The 19,238-nt window shown below is 40.9% G+C and overlaps 1 protein-coding gene across 3 annotated transcripts in view; it reads left to right on the top strand.

The window, feature by feature from the left end:
- DCDC2 (doublecortin domain containing 2) overlaps window positions 1-18,479 on the top strand; it is a 181,903-nt gene extending 163,424 nt beyond the window's left edge. For all 3 annotated transcript variants that reach the window (XM_080653090.1, XM_080653089.1, XM_080653088.1), the window contains 2 exons: window positions 12,013-12,315; window positions 17,293-18,479. In XM_080653090.1, coding sequence (XP_080509216.1) covers window positions 12,013-12,315; window positions 17,293-17,397 — 408 coding nt within the window. In that variant the 3' untranslated portion in view covers window positions 17,398-18,479. The remainder of the gene's footprint in view (window positions 1-12,012; window positions 12,316-17,292) is intronic.
- The last annotated feature ends 759 nt before the right edge of the window (window positions 18,480-19,238 follow it).

Below are 19,238 nucleotides of genomic sequence, written 5' to 3' on the forward strand. Positions count from 1 at the left end.
TTCTTTGTCTCTGCAATTTGGTTGCTTCCCTGAGTTGATAGAGTGGCTTTGTGTGCTAGGTGTCCTATAGGGCCCAGTGGCTCAGCCTCCCCAGTTACCTGAGGTGGACACTCTTGGTGCACCCCTTTTGTGGGCTGTGTACACAATCTTGTAGTTAAGCCTTGATTGTTGTTGGTATCACTGGGAGGAATTGACCTCCAGGCCAATTGGTTATGAGGATCAGCTGTGTCTATGATGGGAGAACTTCTGTGCTGGAGACACCCTTATGGGGCAAGACTTGATTTAGTGGGGCTTTGGTGCTCACTGAGTCTGCCTCCTGAGTGTGTCCCTTATGGATCTGAGGAGTTGTAATCTGGATGGTCCTACTCTGACTCCTCGGTAAACTGGCTCTTGGATCTCCAAGGAGGTGCTAATTTAGCCTCTTTCTGAGGCCACCCAGCAGGAGCTATGGAGAGATCTGCAGATTCTTCTTCTTTGTTTGGGTTTTGGAGGTGCCCAGATGAGCCCAGCTGTGAAGCAATGCAAGCTGCTGTGGGGCCTTGGGCCTTCTTTTGGATGTTCTGGGTCTTTCTGACTCAGCTGCAGTTTGTTAGGTAAGTTTAGATTTCAAAGGACCAGGCCATTCATATGCAAAAGCCTCTGTGCATAGCTTGGATGGGGCAGAGTCTCAGGGCAGAGCAAACAGCAATGGCTGACCATCAGCCCTGCCCTAAGAGGCCCCTGGGTCTCAGTGTCCCGTGGTAATCGCTGCAAGCACCTCTGAGAGAAAGTCACCCTCGAGTTCCACCCGCTGCCAGACAGTCCAGTTTCTCCCCGTATGAGTCTGGGTCTCCAGAGTCTCACCCGGAACTGGAGTTCAGAGCAGTTGGGAGCTTGTGTCTCCCTGCGGATTGAAAAAGCCAGCGGCATACTCGGTTGCCAGCCCTCTCCGTGCGCGCACCTCCATACCTCTGGACTTTACTTCCACAGCTCCTCTGAGTCTCAGTGTGCTTTTCTCTTCCCTTCTAGTTGTAGAATTTCCACTTAGCCAGCCTTCCTGTGGTTCTGGATGATGTCCGTTTTGTCTTTTAGTTGTAGTTTTGAAGTGGTTGTGCACGGCAGCAAGTTCAGGTGTTTACCTATGCCGCTATCTTGGTTTCTCGATAATGTGGTTTTTAAAAGATAAAAGTCTAAGAAAGGGAAAAGACCTCACAGAGGTCTTACAAACACCTCTATGTTGAGGGCACATATAATCTGTAATTGCAGCTATGTGTATACTATGGCTGTTAATCTGGTTGTGCTCTGATGTCCTTGATGGTAGAGAGGCTGTGGGGCTGGAATCACCTGGGTGACTCCTGAGATCACGGTTTCACATTATGTACTTCAGCTTAGTGAGTATATAGAATAGAATATAACAAATACCCTTTCTTGTCTCCAGTGAAGCACGAGAATTGTGCTTTCTAAAGAATATAGTATTCCATAATTACTTATGGGCATGAGCTACTCCTGAAGTTTCAGGATGGATGTACTCTGTGGAGAAACAATTTCTTCCTTAAAATTGGTTCTCTTTAAATTTTAGTCACAAACTGACCAAAATTTGATGTGTCAGGGCAAAAGACTTTAAGCATAGGTAAAAATATCTTCCTAATGTATTGCTTTTGCAATGATGCGATTCTGTTTTATAACACGACTCTTAATAAACAGTGGCATGGGGATGAACTTAGAATAAATCTAGTAACCCTGTCATTATGTCCAAACATCATTCTGTAAACAATCAATCCTACTTTTTTCCAGCTTTCAATAAAATTGATGTTTTTTAAGATAAAAGTACAATCTTTATTTAAAGAGAGATTATTTCAAGGCATTACTGTAATTAGAAATTTTAACCAAAAATGCTGTTTTGAAGTTGTATATTTTTGAACGTCTTGTTTTATATGTGGTTTAGAGGCTTACCATGGTCATCTGGGGATCTGTTAGAAATGCAGCCTCAGAACTGCTGACTTAGCATCTGCATTTAACAAGATCCCAGGTGATGGAGAAGCACTGGCTTAGAGAACACTAGGCTGGAAGGAACTATTAGCATCATACTGAGTTTGGGGTATTGCCTTATCTTGGGAAAATAGCTTAACAATCTAGTGGTCAAAAAAGATTTCCTATCCCTCTGTCAATTTTGGATAAGCCTGAGATTTTGGACAAGTTTACCTAAATCTGTATGCTTTTTTCTTTATCTGCAAATTTTGATAATAGTGTTTACCTCAAATGATTGTGAGGTTATTTTAAATATAATTATGCATATGAGGTGCATGGGGCATAATACCAGGTATCTGTAGAGTATCCAATAAATGTGAGCCTCTCATTATCATCCACTTTCCTGAGGGCACATATGATGCTGGCTTTTATCTGTGGGAGACACATTTGTGTTTAATTTAAGACAACTGATAATACAATATTACAGTAAATATAGTGATGGACATATGGTGGTAATACAATATTATAGTAAACTAGAGGCCTGTTGCAGGAAGATTCCTGCAATAGGGCTTCCTGGGGTGGTCTGCTTCCCTCCCTTCTCCCCCACCCCGCCTGCTTCCCTCCCTTCTCTGCAGCCCCACTTGCTTGCTTCTCCGCAGCTTCGCTCCCTTCTGCAACACTTGGCTTCCTTCTACTCTGTCTTCAGTCTTCGCTCTACTTCTGGATATGCAAATTAACCGCCATCTTGGTTGGGTTAATTTGCATACTCGCTCCCGATTGGCTGGTGGGCGTGGCTTGTTGGTGTGGCGGAGGTACGGTCAATTTGCATATTGCTCTTTTATTAGATAGGATATGGTGATGGACAATATTATAGTAAATATGGTGATGGAATAAGAAAGAGCCCTTGTCTCTTGCCCTGGCAGTTATGGTTCAGTGGGTTGAATGTTGTCCCATGTACGAAAATTTCCCTGGTTTGATTCCTGTTGAGGACACATGCCCAGGTTTCAGGCTTCATCCCCAGTGCAGGAGGCAGCTGATAGATGTTTCTCTCTCCCTCTCCTTTTCTCCCTCTCTAAATTCAATAAAAACATTTTTTTAAAAAGAGCCCTTGTCTCTAGAGACTTCCATTGAGACAAGGCTGATTTTCCCCATTATTTTATAATTATTCCAAACATTGTTTGAGGTTCTCCTTGATAGCAATTCATGTTCACTATTTTCATATCACACCTAAATAGAGAAGAAGTGCACACTGTGATTAGAGTGTTCTAAAGAAATTTGATAGGCGTGGTGATGGCACAATTGACTGAGGGAACCAGGAAGCCTGGGAGGGTAAGGTGTCTAACAGAGAGGAGGAGAGCATTCTGGGCCATGTATAGGGAACAGAATGAATAATACAATATGGTGCAAGGGGAGCGGCCAGGACTCTTTCCACTTCCTCCACAGAGGACATGCCCTCCCCCTGTCTCTCCCTGAAGACTGCTTTCTCAGAATGCAGGGCTGGGTTGGCCTTCCTGCTCTGTCACACCATTCAGCCCTCTTCCCTTTATGATGAACCTGACTTCCCTAGACTGGGACAAAGGGCTTTTTAAGGAAAGGAAACGGGGGAGAGAAGACAAAGGAAAAGAGAGGAAATAATATGCACATAAATATGAATGTGTGGGAAGGAGAATGTGTGTCTGAAGGCCTGCCCTAACAAAATACCTCTGATTGGGTGGCTTAAACAGTGGAAATTTATTTTCTCATAGTCCTGGAGGCTAGAAGTCTGAGATTAAGATGTTGTCAGAGTGGGTTTCTTCTAAGATCTGTCTCTGGCTTATAGATGGCATCTTCTTCCGGTGTCTTCACATAGTCTTTACTCCATATGTGTCTATGTTATAATCTTTCTTTCTTATAAGGACATCAGTCATATTGGATCGGGGGCCCCCTCCAATGACCTCATTCTTGACGTAATTACCTCTTTAAAGTCACATTCTGAAGTCCTTACGAGGAGTTAGGACTCCAACGTATAAACTTTGAGAGAACACAGTTCAGCCCTAAACAGTGAGAAAAAGGGGTTCGTCTCTGACTTGATGCTGCCTAAGAAGCCAAAAAATAATAGTCAGGGAACAGAGTCAGCTTTTAAAGTCTAAGTCTGTAAGAAAGATGATCTGCCATTAGTAGAAAGGGGAAAAGCGAGACATGGAACCCAGCTCAGTCCAACCAGGCCCTTTGCATCATTAGCCCATTAGTCATATATTAGGGGTGGGGCTGATTAGGTGAGTGGTTTCCATGGTGACCAGATTATAAACTACTATCAGGACCACTGTGTTTCAATTGGAACTTTTGTTTATTTTATTTTCTGTGATGTAAATGAAAGATATTGTCACCCACTGGTCATATTGGCACGTTGCTTGGCTTTTCTTCAGGCTCAGTTTCTCTGCACAGTGGGGACCATCATGCCTGCCCTACTGCTTGGGAAGATATAAGAGAAAATAGATATGATTGTGCTTGCAGGAGCATAATGTGCTACCTAAATGTCTGTCGTTATTATACCCCTAACTGGCTGCTGCCAACCTCTCATTCCAACTGAAGACAGTTGTGTTTTATTTAAGTCCCTATACTAATTTATGTAAATCATCCTTGTTTGGTGTCTCTCTCTCTGGTACATTTGTATTACTTTTAAGAGTGGGTAGCAGTTCAGAAACAAACAAAAAGCTATTATTGTATGATAAATTTGTTGTGAAAAATGCATGCCAGAGAACTCAGAAGCCAAGACTAAACATAAGACCAGTGATGACTAGTTTTGATAATTAGTTTCTGTGAATCACACTTAACAGTCTAATGGACCAGGAACTGAACATCAGCCTGCATTTAACTGTATTAATTGATAAGGGCAAGACAATTATTAAGTGTCTTAATATCACTTTTTGTTTGTTTTCAAGAAATTTAGAAGGGATAGTGTTCTAAGTGGCCCACTAGTTTACAATTTCATTAGTGTAAATACTGTATTTACAACTATTCTCAACTCCTTCCATTCAATAGCAAGAAAAATGGAGTAACAACAATAATATATATATATATATATATATATGTATATATACAGACACACACACACACACATATATATACACACACACATATATAGATAGACTAGAGGCCTGATGCATGAAATTCATGCAAGAGTAGGCCTTGGCAGCCCCGGCTTCGTCCAGAAGGTCACCTGGATGGTCATTCCGCTGTTCGGCCGTTCAGTCGATTTGTATAGTATGCTTTTATTATTATAGATAGATATGGCTTGTTCGGCTTATAATGGTCTTTTATGTATAGGATATCATTTGGGCCTTACTACAGCCCTGTGAGGTCATTATTATCATCCTCGAGTTCCAAAGGGCACTCTGAGACCAGGTGAGCTGTAACCACCAGACCATAGATGCTTCATCCTGTGCAGTATATATTTTACATTGCCAGTTGATGTCCCCATTGAAGAAAACCTCAGAAGATGTAAATCCTGTCCAGAGCACCCCACCCCCACCGAGGTATCTTCTTCGGATATGAACACAATCTCTTGGGATCACATTAGAACTAGCTTCTACAGAGAGGAGAGGTGAAGTCATGCATGGGAGCTCTGCTTCCCTTTACTGCAAGGGCTTTTCCTTCTTATTTCTCTTCCTCCTTCTTCACTCCCTCAAACTTAATTTGCAATTTCTTGCTCTTAACCCTGCTCCTTTCTCCTCGCACTCCCCAACTAACGCCCCCCTTTTGGTTGCTGTGATTACTTTTCTCTATCTAAACTATTAACATTATCAGAATATTCATAAGGTTCCTTGAGGTGGAGTGGAACATTAGCTGCTGGCACATGACATCTCTTGCTTGATGAACTAAGACTGGTGTCTGTCCAGCTGTGACTGTCACCACTTTGCCAGGCAATCAGGCAGGTTCACCTAAATGGGAGGAGGCTGAGAACTACCTGGGAATTTTGAAAAAATTAAATAGGAAGGGTTTTTTTTTTTTTTTTTTTTTGGGGGGGGGGTTAAGGGGAGTGGGAACACACATTATTAAAATAGAATGTGGCTCTCTATTAAACATTTTTCAAGCACTTTCTATATTTCAATTCTAAGTAAGCTGCAGTTCTCAGATTTCTTTGTTAGTTTCTTCAGCCTTCTAATTCATGCAATACGACCATTGACCTACTACCAAGAATCGCCAGATATTTTGTGAAGGGAAACATTATATACCTGAGGCAAGGAAGGTGGTTGTCCATAGTAGAATTGTGGAGTAAAGCAGGAGAATAATCTGAGGTTGGTCCCTAAGTTAAGTGGCATATTCTTTGTGTATCTTAGTAGACACAGATATGTGGTCAGGTAAACGGGTACCTGGTGGTGAAGAGTTTGGGTATATAGCTTTTTTTAAAAGAATGAAGTCATATTTTCATAACATAAAAATGATCCATTAATCATTTTAAAATATACAATTCTGTGACATTCAGTATACTCACAATGTTGTGCAAGTATTACCTCTATCTCTTTCCAAGACATTTTCATCACCCAAAAGGAAACCTACGACCTATTAAGCTGTCAATCTCCATTCTTCCCTCTCCCCTCTACCCAAGCCTGGCAACCACTGATCTGCCTTTTGTCTTTATAGATTTACCTATCTGAATGTTTTATATAAAATAAATCATACAATATGTGACTGTCTGTGTCTGGCTTTGCACATAGCTCTTTAGCTGATGGCCCGACTCTCAGGACAGAGCTGTTCTAGCTTTGCGATGAGAGAAGCTCAGTTTTGCAGGTGGCCTCCAAAGAATCCCATTCACCTGAGTAAATTCTCCTTTCTGAGAGTTCCACTGTCAGGGTTGGATGTCACTTCTGGGTTGTGGGAGGGGTACTAGGTTCAAAAGTTTTTCTATAGCAAGAGAAGGAGGGAAGGGGATTGAGGAAGTGTGCAACTCACTCACTTTGCCTCTTGTATTGTTCTTTACCCTTAAGAATAGCTCCCTCCCACCATGGGCACCCTCCCTCTTATAGGAGGGATCTTTTTCTTCTTTGCAGGCCCTCATGATGGTATGGATTTTATCTATGTGTATGTGTGCATGCGTGTAAAAACCACTGTTCCTTCTGGGGATGGTTTGATTGATGTATACACTGGAAACACCTTTAATAATTTAATGCCTACTTCAAAGGAGATTACACCAAAAAGCACATTGCTTTTCATTTATTCATTACAGATCTGTCATAGAAGCATTTTTTTTTGCCCTGAATTCTAGTGTCATAGTAATAATAAATTTTGTTTTACACTCAGGATATTTTAAAGAATTATAAGCCTTTTAACTAATGTTACTGTCTTATTTAAATTAACCAAAATGGTATTTCTGCATCATAATCTTGCATTTATTAAAGTTGAGCTAACCAGATGTGGATTCATTTGATGACTACTGAAATAGCTGTTCTGGGGAAGTTTAATACAAATAATGGGATGAAAGCATAATCCTGCTTGTTAGTGGTGGTGGTTATAATAGCGAAGAGAACAGATGGAATTTGGGGCTTGGTATCTCCTTCTCCTTAAAAAGAGATTAGGGTGTTTACCAGCCCTTTGAATTAAAAGGAGGAAAAAGGTATATGTGTTTGGGAATTGGGAGTGAAGAAAAGGGTAAGATGGAAAATACAAAACTAAAAATCAACACACAATTGTTTTGCAACTTACAGGTATAGATTCAGATGTCAAAAAAGGAAAACAGACTCTTCCCCATTTAGACAGAAGGTAGTCACCTGAACAGACTTTAGCAAGCCTGTGTAATATATTCCCAGAGAGTCAGGGAACATATCCAGATTCCTAAATGGTTACAGTACATTTTGAGGTGTGTTTTTTTCTGTTATTATTACTGAATTTTTTATTGAGAACATAATATATAACTTCTCTTTAAATCAAAACCCAAATTTGCTCTGAATAGGGAACTTTAGGCACAGTAAGGATTATAACAATTTTAGGAGAGTGATTTATAATTATCCAATTCTCAGAGATAATTTAAAATGAAATCTCTGGTTGGCCATTAGTGCTGTAGTATTTCTGGATTTTTTAAATGTACTGCTTCAGGTACTCTGCCTAACAAACTCTACAGCGTTTCCTCCCTAGATCATGCCATGAGTCTTCAACAAAAATCCAGAGATATTTTGTTCTCAGGTTGGAAATTCTTTAAACAGGAAAAGTAATGTTGCCTGCTGCAGATGTCATATTTCTGACCATTGCAAGTACAGTCAAACCTTGTTTCTCTAATGTCTCCCATCTCGAACAATTCGGTTCTCAACCGAGTTGTTCACAGAAAAAATGTCTCGGTTGTCCAACCAAACCTCAGTTCTCTAACTGACAGCCCTTTCATGCTGATACTTCAGCATGACAAAAAGCATCTCTCAGGCAACAAAGGAGGGAACACTTTTGTTGCCTGGGAGTCAAGGATTACCATAATATGAAAGCATAAAGAGGCCATCAAAAGTGCTAATGTTGCTAAGGGTGTGAAAGAAGGATCACAGGCAATTGAAGAGGTAGAAAAACTGTGTTGATTTGGATAAACAAAAGCAGTTAGCCAGTGACAGACAGCCTTTGGGAGGCAATAATATGTGCACAAGCAAAGATGCTGCATGCTGACCTGAAAGACACCGCTGGAACAAGTGCTGAAAGTGATTCGTTTAAGGCTAGTATGGGGGCTGGTTCCATAAATTTAAGAAAAGAAGTATTTATTTATAGATCAAACAGTACATTAGACATGTACTGTATATAAGAAAGGTTAAAACAGGGAATCATTTGAGGGTCTGGAACAGATTAATTCAATTTACATTATTTCTAATGGGAAAAATGATTCGGTTTTCAAACAAATCCTTCTTGAACAGCCTTCTGGAATGAATTAAGTTCGAGAACTGAGGTTCCACCGTACACTTGAGTGTGCTTGCAGTGGCAACAAGGTAAAGTAGCATTATCTGTGTTATTTGTTTAAGGGAGAATAAATACCAGAACTTTGGGGCAAGATCACCTTGGGGTCAAATCCTAGCCCTACTTGCTTACCTGGGTGTGATGTTAGAAGTGGTGTGTGATTTCTTATAATAAAATGGGGATAAGAAGTGTGCTTAGTAGGGTTACTGTGAAGGTTATATAGAATGATGAATGCAGAAGCACTGAACATGTCCTTTGGTACAGACAGGTGACGGGTGTGCCTCTTGTCTGTTATCTTTACCCACAAACACCATTGGCACCAGGTTTTGGAAGTCTCAGTGACCAGCCATGTGACACTGGCAGCAGGCCTACACACCCCACCTTGGATATCCCTTTCCTGCCATGCACTCTTATTGCTTCTCTCCTCATGCCCTGTCATAGCAAGATTGTTTCTGCACTGCTCTGAGCTCTTCGCTGTCACAGACTCTTTGTTTGTCTCTGAATGCCCAGCATCTGCAGTACCGTTTAGCGAAAACCAGTGCTCTAGGCCCACTTGCTTGAGTCATCATGACAAGAGCCCCCAAATGTCTGACAGGGTCCCATGGTGAGTATCTCCCTAAATCCCCCAGAGCCATCAGCAAAGGAATATGCTGCCCTCAGGCCTTGTCCTGGCCTCCTCTGACATGTGCGTGGAGAGCCACCAGAGTGTTTCTCTGACTTGGTCCTCACTCCAGCTCTCCCCAGTTGGAAGTCCCCTCTCTGACTTAGTGTCTTATTGGGAAAGGCCCCAACTTCCTGCACTTCAGGTGTATTCGCCTCAAGGCTTTGCCACATTTGTTCTAGAGAGAGGGCGGGACATGGGTGTGGAGATGGGAACATGTCGGGGTTCTTTTCCCAGCCTTACAAAGGGTTCGGCATTCTGGAGAAAGGGGTTGCAAGTAGATGATTAAAGAGTCCATGTACAAAAGATATTTTGAAAGGCATTGGGGGTCAGAGGAGCTTCAGCTGAAGGAGCTAGAAGACTCTCCTTGTCTCAGGACCCCATGCTTTTATGAAACGCAATTTGTCCCAAGGCAAGGTGGAAATATACACTTCAAAGGGTAAGGTATCAAAGGGTTTACAGAGATTGTCAGTTTGGGGAATAGCCTACAGCTGTTCAGGTGTTTGGCCAACAGGAGGCAATAAAATGCCCTGAGCTGTCTGGCAGTTAACAATCCCATTCAGGTTTGGGGGAAGTGCCATTTAGCTGTTTCCAACAGGTAAACTACATATGTGGCTCACCCTTGTTGAGCCCACCAAGTCCCATTAACCTTTTGATGGAACTCTTGTAATTATTACATGCTGGAATTGGTTCCCTGCAGGAACATACTGTTTTCTCTTTTGGAACTTGGGTTTTTTTCCTCACCTTTATTTATTTTGGTCTTAATTCATAAAACCCAGAATTCCTTAGCAAGCCCTATGGTTACATTTCACGAACCTCTTGCTTTTCCAAGCCACCTGGCCCATCTACTACCTTCCACCCCAGTTTCTGCATTTGGCCTTGCCAAGGGCCCTGCCCTGGACAGCATGCTTAGGCTTGGCTAGGGCCCTGCCGATGCTGGTTCACGCTAGGCATCTGAATGAAAATTTGAAAGAAACAGCCTCAGTGTACTATTAGTTAATCTGCATGACAATAAACACTGTTTTCTGGACTATCTTAAAATCAACTATTTTTTCCCTTTCATTTAAAAAGTGCATCTTTGATATCATGTAATCAAATTTGAGACTATTTTTGATAGAATATAGGAATTCATGGTTCAACTCTTTCTTCTTCAAAATAATGTAGTGTGGAATTTGTCCTGAATTTTAATCTACTCGTCCTCATTTACTGCTCTCTTTACTTCAGAAAATGAAAGCTTGTGTTCACTCATTGTGTAAATTGTCCCATAACTAGTCTTTTGGCACTGAGAGGAGAACGGACTTCCAGAGCTGGAAGGGAGGTCAGGGTTCATTGTGCCTCAAACCCTCAATTTACAGATGGCAGAGTATTTAGTGCCCTGTACAACCCTACACAGTGAGAAAGAGGCAGGTCTGAGGTCCTAACATTCTGTTTTTTTCTACCTACCCTTCAAAAATAAAACACACACACACATTTTATTGGAGGCAATTCAGAAATATGATAGCTTCAGGAAAGAATGTATTATAACAAATGGAAAGGGATATAATTTTTTTTTTTAGGATTTGTGATGTGCCAGGCACTGTATATAACTTATTTCATTTGATCCCCATGGAAGTGTTATTGTATTTCCATTTTATAAGTGGGAATCTGAAACTCACAGAAGTTAGGTAAAGCCAGTAAGAGCCTGGCCAGGACTTTACCCCAAGTCATTCTCTCTCCGAAGTCTTGCCTCTAGAATTCAGCCTCCTGCTCTCTTTTAAAGCAAGCTTACATGTATCCAAATAACAGTAAAAATGCCTAACTAGACTTTATGAAATACTTGAGCATTTATTACTTTTTACAGAAGGGACTAAAAGCTTCTTGGTCTCATATCTACATAACAGTCATTGTTGGTATTGGAGGTATACTGTCAATTTCCTTGGGCATTGTGTAGAAAGTGTCCACACCTGGTGTTAGAAAACCTGGTAGATTAACATTCTGGTGCCATCAACATTGCCCTTTTTGTATTTAGAGATATGAATGCACATTAGGCACTAGTGGTGAATATGATATTATCTCCACAGAGAATTTCTCTTACCTCCTCCTCAGGGCCAGATACTCCACTGGACATCAGCCATGGACCCTGCAGTGTAGTTTCCTCTCTGCCATGGGCATTAATAGCGTTGGTTCTGGAATCACATGTTTAAATCTAATTCTGGCCCTTCCATTTATAAACAGTGGGACCTTAGGCTAGATATTTGATCTCTCTTTACCTTAGTCTTCTCACCTGTAAAATAGGAATAAGACCAACCTCACAGGATTGTCATGAGGATTAAATGAGAAGATATTTGTGAAGAGTGACATTCAGTAGGCAGCACTAAAGGTTAACACATTACATACATTAAAGTACTATGCAAATGTGAGGAAGTATTACTTGACTGTAACATAACTATTAATTATTATAATGTGTAGAAAATAACTGTTGAACTTCTTATTGTTACCCATTATTTCTTTTGATCCATCAGAGGCCAGCAGAAATAGTAGATGAGGAAGAAGACGGAGAGAAGGAAAGCAAGGATGCAGAAAAGAAAGAAGAGTTTTCAGGAATGAATGGTGAAGTTGAAGAGGAAGGAGCTGGGGAGGCTACAGCTGCCTCCGAGCAAGCAGAGGAGATGCCGGGGCACATGGAGGAGCAGGGAAGAACCACTCGTGTTAATGGAGGCACCAATGAAGAAAATGGTGAGGAAATGGATCCGGTCAGTAATGAGCTTCAGGAGGCAGTGGATGAGGAAATAAAGTCTCAAGGAGCTGGCAGTGGACAAGAGGAGGTATTTCTATTGCTTTAACTCTCTTGTGTGCTTGCATGATTGTGTGTGTGTGTGTGTGTGTGTATGCAATTAGGGAATTATTCATGCACTTAAGACTTGCATTGAAACCACTTGTTGAGTAGGGAAAGATCCAATACTATTTAGTTGACTATATTATTTCAATACGTTAAGAAGGACTGTTGCCCAGCCAGTGTGGCTCAGTTGGTTGAGCATCGTCCCATGCACAGAAAGATCACCAGTTTGATTCCAGATCAGGGCATATGCCCGGGTTGTGGCTTGATCCCCAGTACGGGGTGTGCAGGAGACAGCTCATCAATGTTTCTCTCTCATTGATGTTTCTATCTCTCTCTTCCTCTCCCTTCCCCTCTTTCTAAAAAATACATACATACATACATACATACATACATACATATATATTAAAAAAAGGACTGTCAACCACTTATCTGATAGAATATAGGAATTCATGGTTCAACTCTTCCTTCTTCAAAATAATGTCCATTGGTGGTCTGTGAGGTCCAAAATGTTGGCGACCGCTGGTTTAATGAAACCAAGAACATCATCTCTGTTATATCTGCTTCTTTGCTCTGTAGAAATATTAAACTTTAATTTGGTTAGCCCACTTTAAATGGATTAATTGAATTAAGTACACAATATCCCAGGCACTTACTAATGTATATTTCTATTCATTATACAGCGAGGGTGAAGGAATATGTGCCAAAGCCTCCTTTCCAGCCTGTTTTCCCACCACAGTCCTGGAGCAGGATATTCTCAAGTCCTGGCATTCTCCCATAGAATCAGATGAAATTCAATAGGATAGATTAAGTTAGATGCTGTTGAACAGGCTAAAGTCGAGTCTCATAGTATAAGAGGATGTATACTCCACAGCATTCTCACCATCTGCTGGTCTGCTTGTGCCCTTCTTTCCTGTCTATCCATCAGCTCAAGGCCCACCTCCCTCAAAGCTGTAGCCTCTAACATAGGCTTTGGTCTGTTCATCTCTTACAACCCAGTATGATGAATGGGGTCTTCTTGATTACTTATTAATGATTTATCTGTTTGATCTTTCTTAGAGAGACCAAGTTTAGTAATGGTAAAATGCAAAATGTTTTTGTAGCCAGGTTTCAGTAACTAGTACAGAGTTAGCTGTAATCTACTGTATGGCTTATGTAAAAACATTCTTTAAAAATATATATATATATACTAGAGGCCCGGTGCATGAAGTTTGTGCACGGGGGTGTGTGTCCCTCAGCCCAGCCTGCACCCTCTCCAATCTGGGACCCCTCGAGGGTAGGATCGGGCCTAAACGGGCAGTCGGATATCCCTCTCACAATCCAGGACTGCTGGCTCCCAACTGCTCGCCTGCTTGCCTTCTTGATTGCCCCTAACTGCTTCTGCCTGCCAGTCTGATCACCCCCTAACCACTCCCCTGCCAGCATGATTGATGCCTAACTGCTCCCCTGCCAGCCTGCTTGCCCCTAACTGCCCTCCCCTGCAGGCCTGGTTCCCCCCAACTGCTCTCCCCTGCATGCCTGGGTCCCCCCAACTGCCCTTCCCTGCAGGCCCAGTCGCCCCCAACTTCCCTCCTCTGCCAGCCTGGTCACCCCTCACTGCCCTCTGCAGACTTGATTGCCCCCAACTGCCCTCCCTTGCAGGCCTGGTCCCTCCAAACTGCCCTCCCCTGCTGGCCATCTTGTGGTGGCTATCTTGTGTCCACATGGGGGCAGCCATCTTGTGTGTTGGAGTGATGGTCAATTTGCATATACTCTTTTATTAGATAGGATAGAGGCCTGGTGCACGGGTGGGGGCCAGCTGGTTTGCCCTGAAGGGTGTCCTGGATCAGGGTGGTGGTTCCTTTGGGGCATGGGGCGGCCTGGGCGAGAGGCCTGTGGTGATTTGCAGGGTGGCCATGCCCCCCAAGCCTCCTGCTCGCTCTGTGGCCGCAGCCATTTTTGTTGGGATTTATTTATCTTCTATAATTGAAACTTTGTAGCCTTGAGCAAAGGCCAGGGCGGGCAGAAAGCTTAACTTCCTCCATCGCTGGGGAAACCCAAGCCTCCTGCTCGCTCTGTGGCTGCAGCCATTTTTGTTGGGATTTATTTATCTTCTATAATTGAAACTTTGTAGCCTTGAGTGGAGTCCAGGGCCTGCCAGAGTGTGCGGGGAAGCTTGGCTTCCTCCATTGCCGGGGAAACCCAAGCTTCCTGCTCACTCTGCGGCCGCAGCCATCTTGGTTGGGTTAATTTGCATACTTGCTCCTGATTGGCTGGTGGGCATGGCTTGTGGATGTAGCAGAGGTACGGTCAATTTGCATATTACTATTTTATTAGATAGGACATACACACACACACACACACACACACACACACACACACACACTAGAAAATTCATGCACTGGAGTGGGGGGTCCCTCATCCCGGCCTGCCCCCTCTCACAATCCGGGAGCCCTCAGGGGCAGAAGGCGACCCAGAGATCACACCTCTGCTGCTGCCACTGCTGGCAGTGCAAGCCTCGGCCGGCCCTGGTTACCTGAGCCTCAGCCCTAGGCAGCTAAGCAGCTCCATCTGAGGCTTGCCTGTGCCTCACCCTGGGCGACTGGGCAGCTGACATTCAAGGTTTGCCTGTGCCTCGGGCATCAGCTGGGCAGCCGCCATTGAGGCTTGCCTGCACCTTGGGCTGGTCCTTGGTGGCTGGGCAACTGATATCTGAGGCTTGCCTGCACCTCGGGTTGGCCCTGGGTGCCAGGGAGGCTGAGGGGACTGGGCGCCGCCATCTTGTGGCTATGGGTGCCACCATCTTTGAGGGCATGGCAGTCAATTAGCATATTCCCTCCTTATTGGCTGTGGGTGCCACCATCTTTGTGAGGGAGTGACGGTCAATTAGCATATCCCCTTTATTAGATAGGATATATATATTGATTTCAGAATGAAAGGGGGAGGAAAAGAGATAGAAACATCAATGATGAGAAAGAATCATTGATCAGTTGCTTCCTGCATGTCCCCGGAGCTCCCAACCTGGGCATGTGCCCTGACCAGGAAATGAACCATCACTTCCTGGGTCATAGGTCGATGTTCAATCACTGAGCCACACCTGCCAGGCTGCAAAAACATTCTTAACAACTAAATGAAAACACTCAATGTCTCTCTCATCTTGTCTCAGCATGAGGTACTCATGGCCCTATTCTGTAAGAAATTTCCCATATGTAGTTCTACATGGTTATTAAAATTTAGCTAAAATTTCTATTCTGAAGTTGTTTGTAGCTAAATTAAAAATAAAAAGAATTCAGTCAATTACATGATTCCCTTTATCTCCATAAGGAAACAAAATTGATTTCTCAAGGAAGGCAAAAGAAAAAAAATGTTCTCAAAGGAAGAAAACTCTCTTGTCTGGGGACTCATATAGGAAATACAATAATGCAAACTGTCATGAAGTTCTTTGTTATTATAGTAGCCTTTGATGAATGCTTATAGCATAAAATCTAAGTATACATTCTATGTGGGGACGTAGATAGTAAATCCAAGTACGCATTTTTCCAGTAGCCTCGCTTCATTTAATGTTATAACCCAAATAGGTTTTTATAAATATGAAACCTATAAAACCATCCCATAAAATTAATTTTTAAAAATAGGCCTTTCATAGGAATTGGATATCAGTCAAAATCAAGGTTGTATAATTTGAAGAACAAGTATTAGAAGTATACTAGTATATCGAGGGTGTGTATTGGGAATCAAATGAACAAGTGCCTGATATGTGACTAGTTAGGGATTTTAAGGACTATACACATACCTAAGAAAGAGCAGTTACACTCAAAAGATTCTATCTTTTTTGATTCATCTCTTTTATAATGATAATATATTTTGTTTTTATACTATTTGTATTAGTATAGGTACTCTAAGTAAATCAATTGCATGAAAAGCCAGATTTATATGAATTATAAATTATACATTAATAAGTAAATTTTTTGAAAGGATTCTCTATTTATAAAATGACTAAAAATTCAGTTCACTATATAATATTTTGTTCCACATAACAGTTCTTAAGCAAAGTGTGGTAGGATTGTAGGAAACAGCAGGAAATACATGACAAATACACAATAACCAACTGACATTTATTCTTCTTGCACTGTGTTCTAGATGCTATTTGAAACCCTTCATGAGAGTTATTTGAGAATGTGAAATAAGAGATAGTTTTGATGATTTTTTTTCTTTTTTAGAACATAAATCATGGCCTGTAGGTGTGGGGGACTTGGAGCTGGTTCTGTTCTCTCCACACAGGTGACCATTGTGGGGGCTGTGGAGCCTCCAGGACTCCATGGAACAGAGTTTGAGAACCACCTAATTCTAATCTCACCCCCTTGGTTTTCAGACTAGTGGGGAAAGCAGACTAAATAAGACAACATCATTAATAACATAGGAGAAGCCCAAGTGGCAAGGACAAAGGCTGCTGTTGGAGAAATGCTGCCTCTGTGTTTTCATATCCTGTCCTGCTCTTATCTGCTTGATACTTTATGCTACTTTGTACCATATTCACAAAGAATTTGTAAGCTCTTGTAGAAAACTAATGGAAGAACAGCTAGTATGGGACTGGGTTAATGAGACATGAGGGTAGAATTGGTACATGCTTCTTTTCCCTTTTCTCTGAAAATGGGAAAATGAAAAGTATAAATACACTGTTGAAAAGCTCAAAGGGAAATAAAGGAAAACATCAAGAAAAATAAAGCCTGAAGCACAGGAAATAAGTATGTGCCCCCCTTAAAGCATAGAGTGGGTTATGGTCCCAGAAAGGGCTTCTGTACAAGTGGTGTTGAGACTGGTGTGTTCACTGGGTGATGAGAGACTAAAACACAAAGGAACCCAAGGAACTGGTCTTAGTTGAATATTTATATAACTAAATGGAATATTGAGTATTTTTTTCCTTGTAAATTTTATTGTCTTTGTAACTAAAGAGCTAAATTTCTTGTTTTGACCTGTTTTCCTCCAGGTTGACTTAGACCCTGCAAGACCACCAAGGCCAGAAGTAAAAATCACTGGTCCACAAGAAAATGAGGACAACGAACAAAACAAAGACTATGCTGTTGTAGCATAGATGATTTTTAAAAATAGAGTGTATTGATTATAAGAAAAATGAAGGGCTATAATACTTGAATAATAAGGATATAGTCCTTACTAAACATGATGTGACAATACGGTTGAAAACTACCTACTGAATTTTAAAATTAGAGACCTATTGGAAAGACCAGATAACTTTGAATAGCTACTAAAGGAGAGTGACTTCTCATTATGGGATGTGTTTTTGGAAATCATTTAGAAAATTAAGAGATCTAGATAGAGGAGAATTTGACCTGGAAGACAGCTGGGTACTTGTTTTTGTAAAGGATGAAAAAGAATGGAATTACTCCTATTGTATACTTTTTTAAAAATTTAGAAGTGAGATTATTAGATGGCAGCCTATGCTAAAGCACTTATCTAAGAAGGCATAGAATTTTAAATGATAATAGGAAAGCATGTACTATTTTTAAAGCAATAAACTCCTGAATAAACAACTTATTATTTAGTTTCAGAGATAATTTGGAAATGGCAGTAGATTAAAATGTTTCCATGACTGTTGGCATTCCATTCTTTCTTCCTCCTTAGCCAAAATCCACCTTAAAAGAATTAAAAATAAGGCAAGGTATTCATTTTGGAAGGAGGAAGTATTCATTCAGTGTATTAGTGATTAATATTGTCATGTTCCTCCCTTAAGAGCTTCAGGTTTTAATCCTTGTGGCTTTCATAACACATAACTCAGGAAGGAATTATAAAAGAACATCCAGTTATATTACTGAGCCTGGATTGATGGTTTGCAAATTCTGGCATTCTATGGATTTTCAGTGACCCAGTCTACCTTTACCAATAATATACCTCTCTTCTTCCTCATGTTAGGGAACTCAATATTGGCTGTTACAAAGATTGGATTTGCTCCCATTTTTTACAAAAGGAAAATGTAGGCTTATGAAGAATCTGTCACTGCTCAATTTCACTGGCTTTTTGCCTTATTTCTATTAGGATTGCCTTGTCATATTTTGTCCCTAAGGATATCAGCAAATATGTATTTTCAAGCAAGTTATATTTAGATTTTCTAGCAGATTTCTTTCTGTATAATTAGAAGTTATCTGATAGAAATTGTTGAAAAAAAAGTTATAAAATTATCATAATGAAATTACTTTCAATTACTAGTTTGTGGACTGACTATATTTACTCACAATTGCCTTGTTAGGTATATATGGAGAAAAGCATAGTTGTATTAGTTTGTTTTTTAATTCTCAAGAGATAAGGCAGGTTTTCCTTAAATGTAGAATTAATATATTTTTGTAATATTAAAGAATATTTTTGTTATGTAGAAATTATAAATTTAAATTGCTAGTGCTTTCATATAATTCATTATCAATCATAAATTTAAAATATTTCCCCACCAGATTATATAACTAACCATTTGGAGTCAGAGTAGTTATAGGAAGTACTGAATAATGCTATAGAAAATGGATGTATTTTTTCTAGCAGCCATTTTAGTACTTTCCACAAATAGGAAGTAGAAGCAGACACCATAATGTAACAGTATTGGAAAGAGACAATGATATAAGAGTATATTAATCTTGGAGAATAAATTATAAATGGGGCGCTATATTTCTAGTTTAAAATCTAGACTGTGCTGTCTACTCATAGGCGTATTTTTTAGATGGGACAATAAAAGTACCATAGGCTACACGCAACGATCTTGTGCTGCTAGGGAAATAGACTACGTGTTTTTTTCATGTTAAATTCCCATACTGTTACTGGGCCTGGGGTTAATTATTTTAAGTCATTTATAAAAATAAGATATTAAATATAATAAATTATAACTGTCAAGGTGATTCTTTCTCTTTTCTTTCTTTAATGAGTTCTTTCTTT

The sequence above is a fragment of the Plecotus auritus genome (genome assembly GCF_963455305.1).
Source record: "Plecotus auritus genome assembly, chromosome: 2".
Classification (NCBI taxonomy): Eukaryota; Metazoa; Chordata; class Mammalia; order Chiroptera; family Vespertilionidae; genus Plecotus; species Plecotus auritus.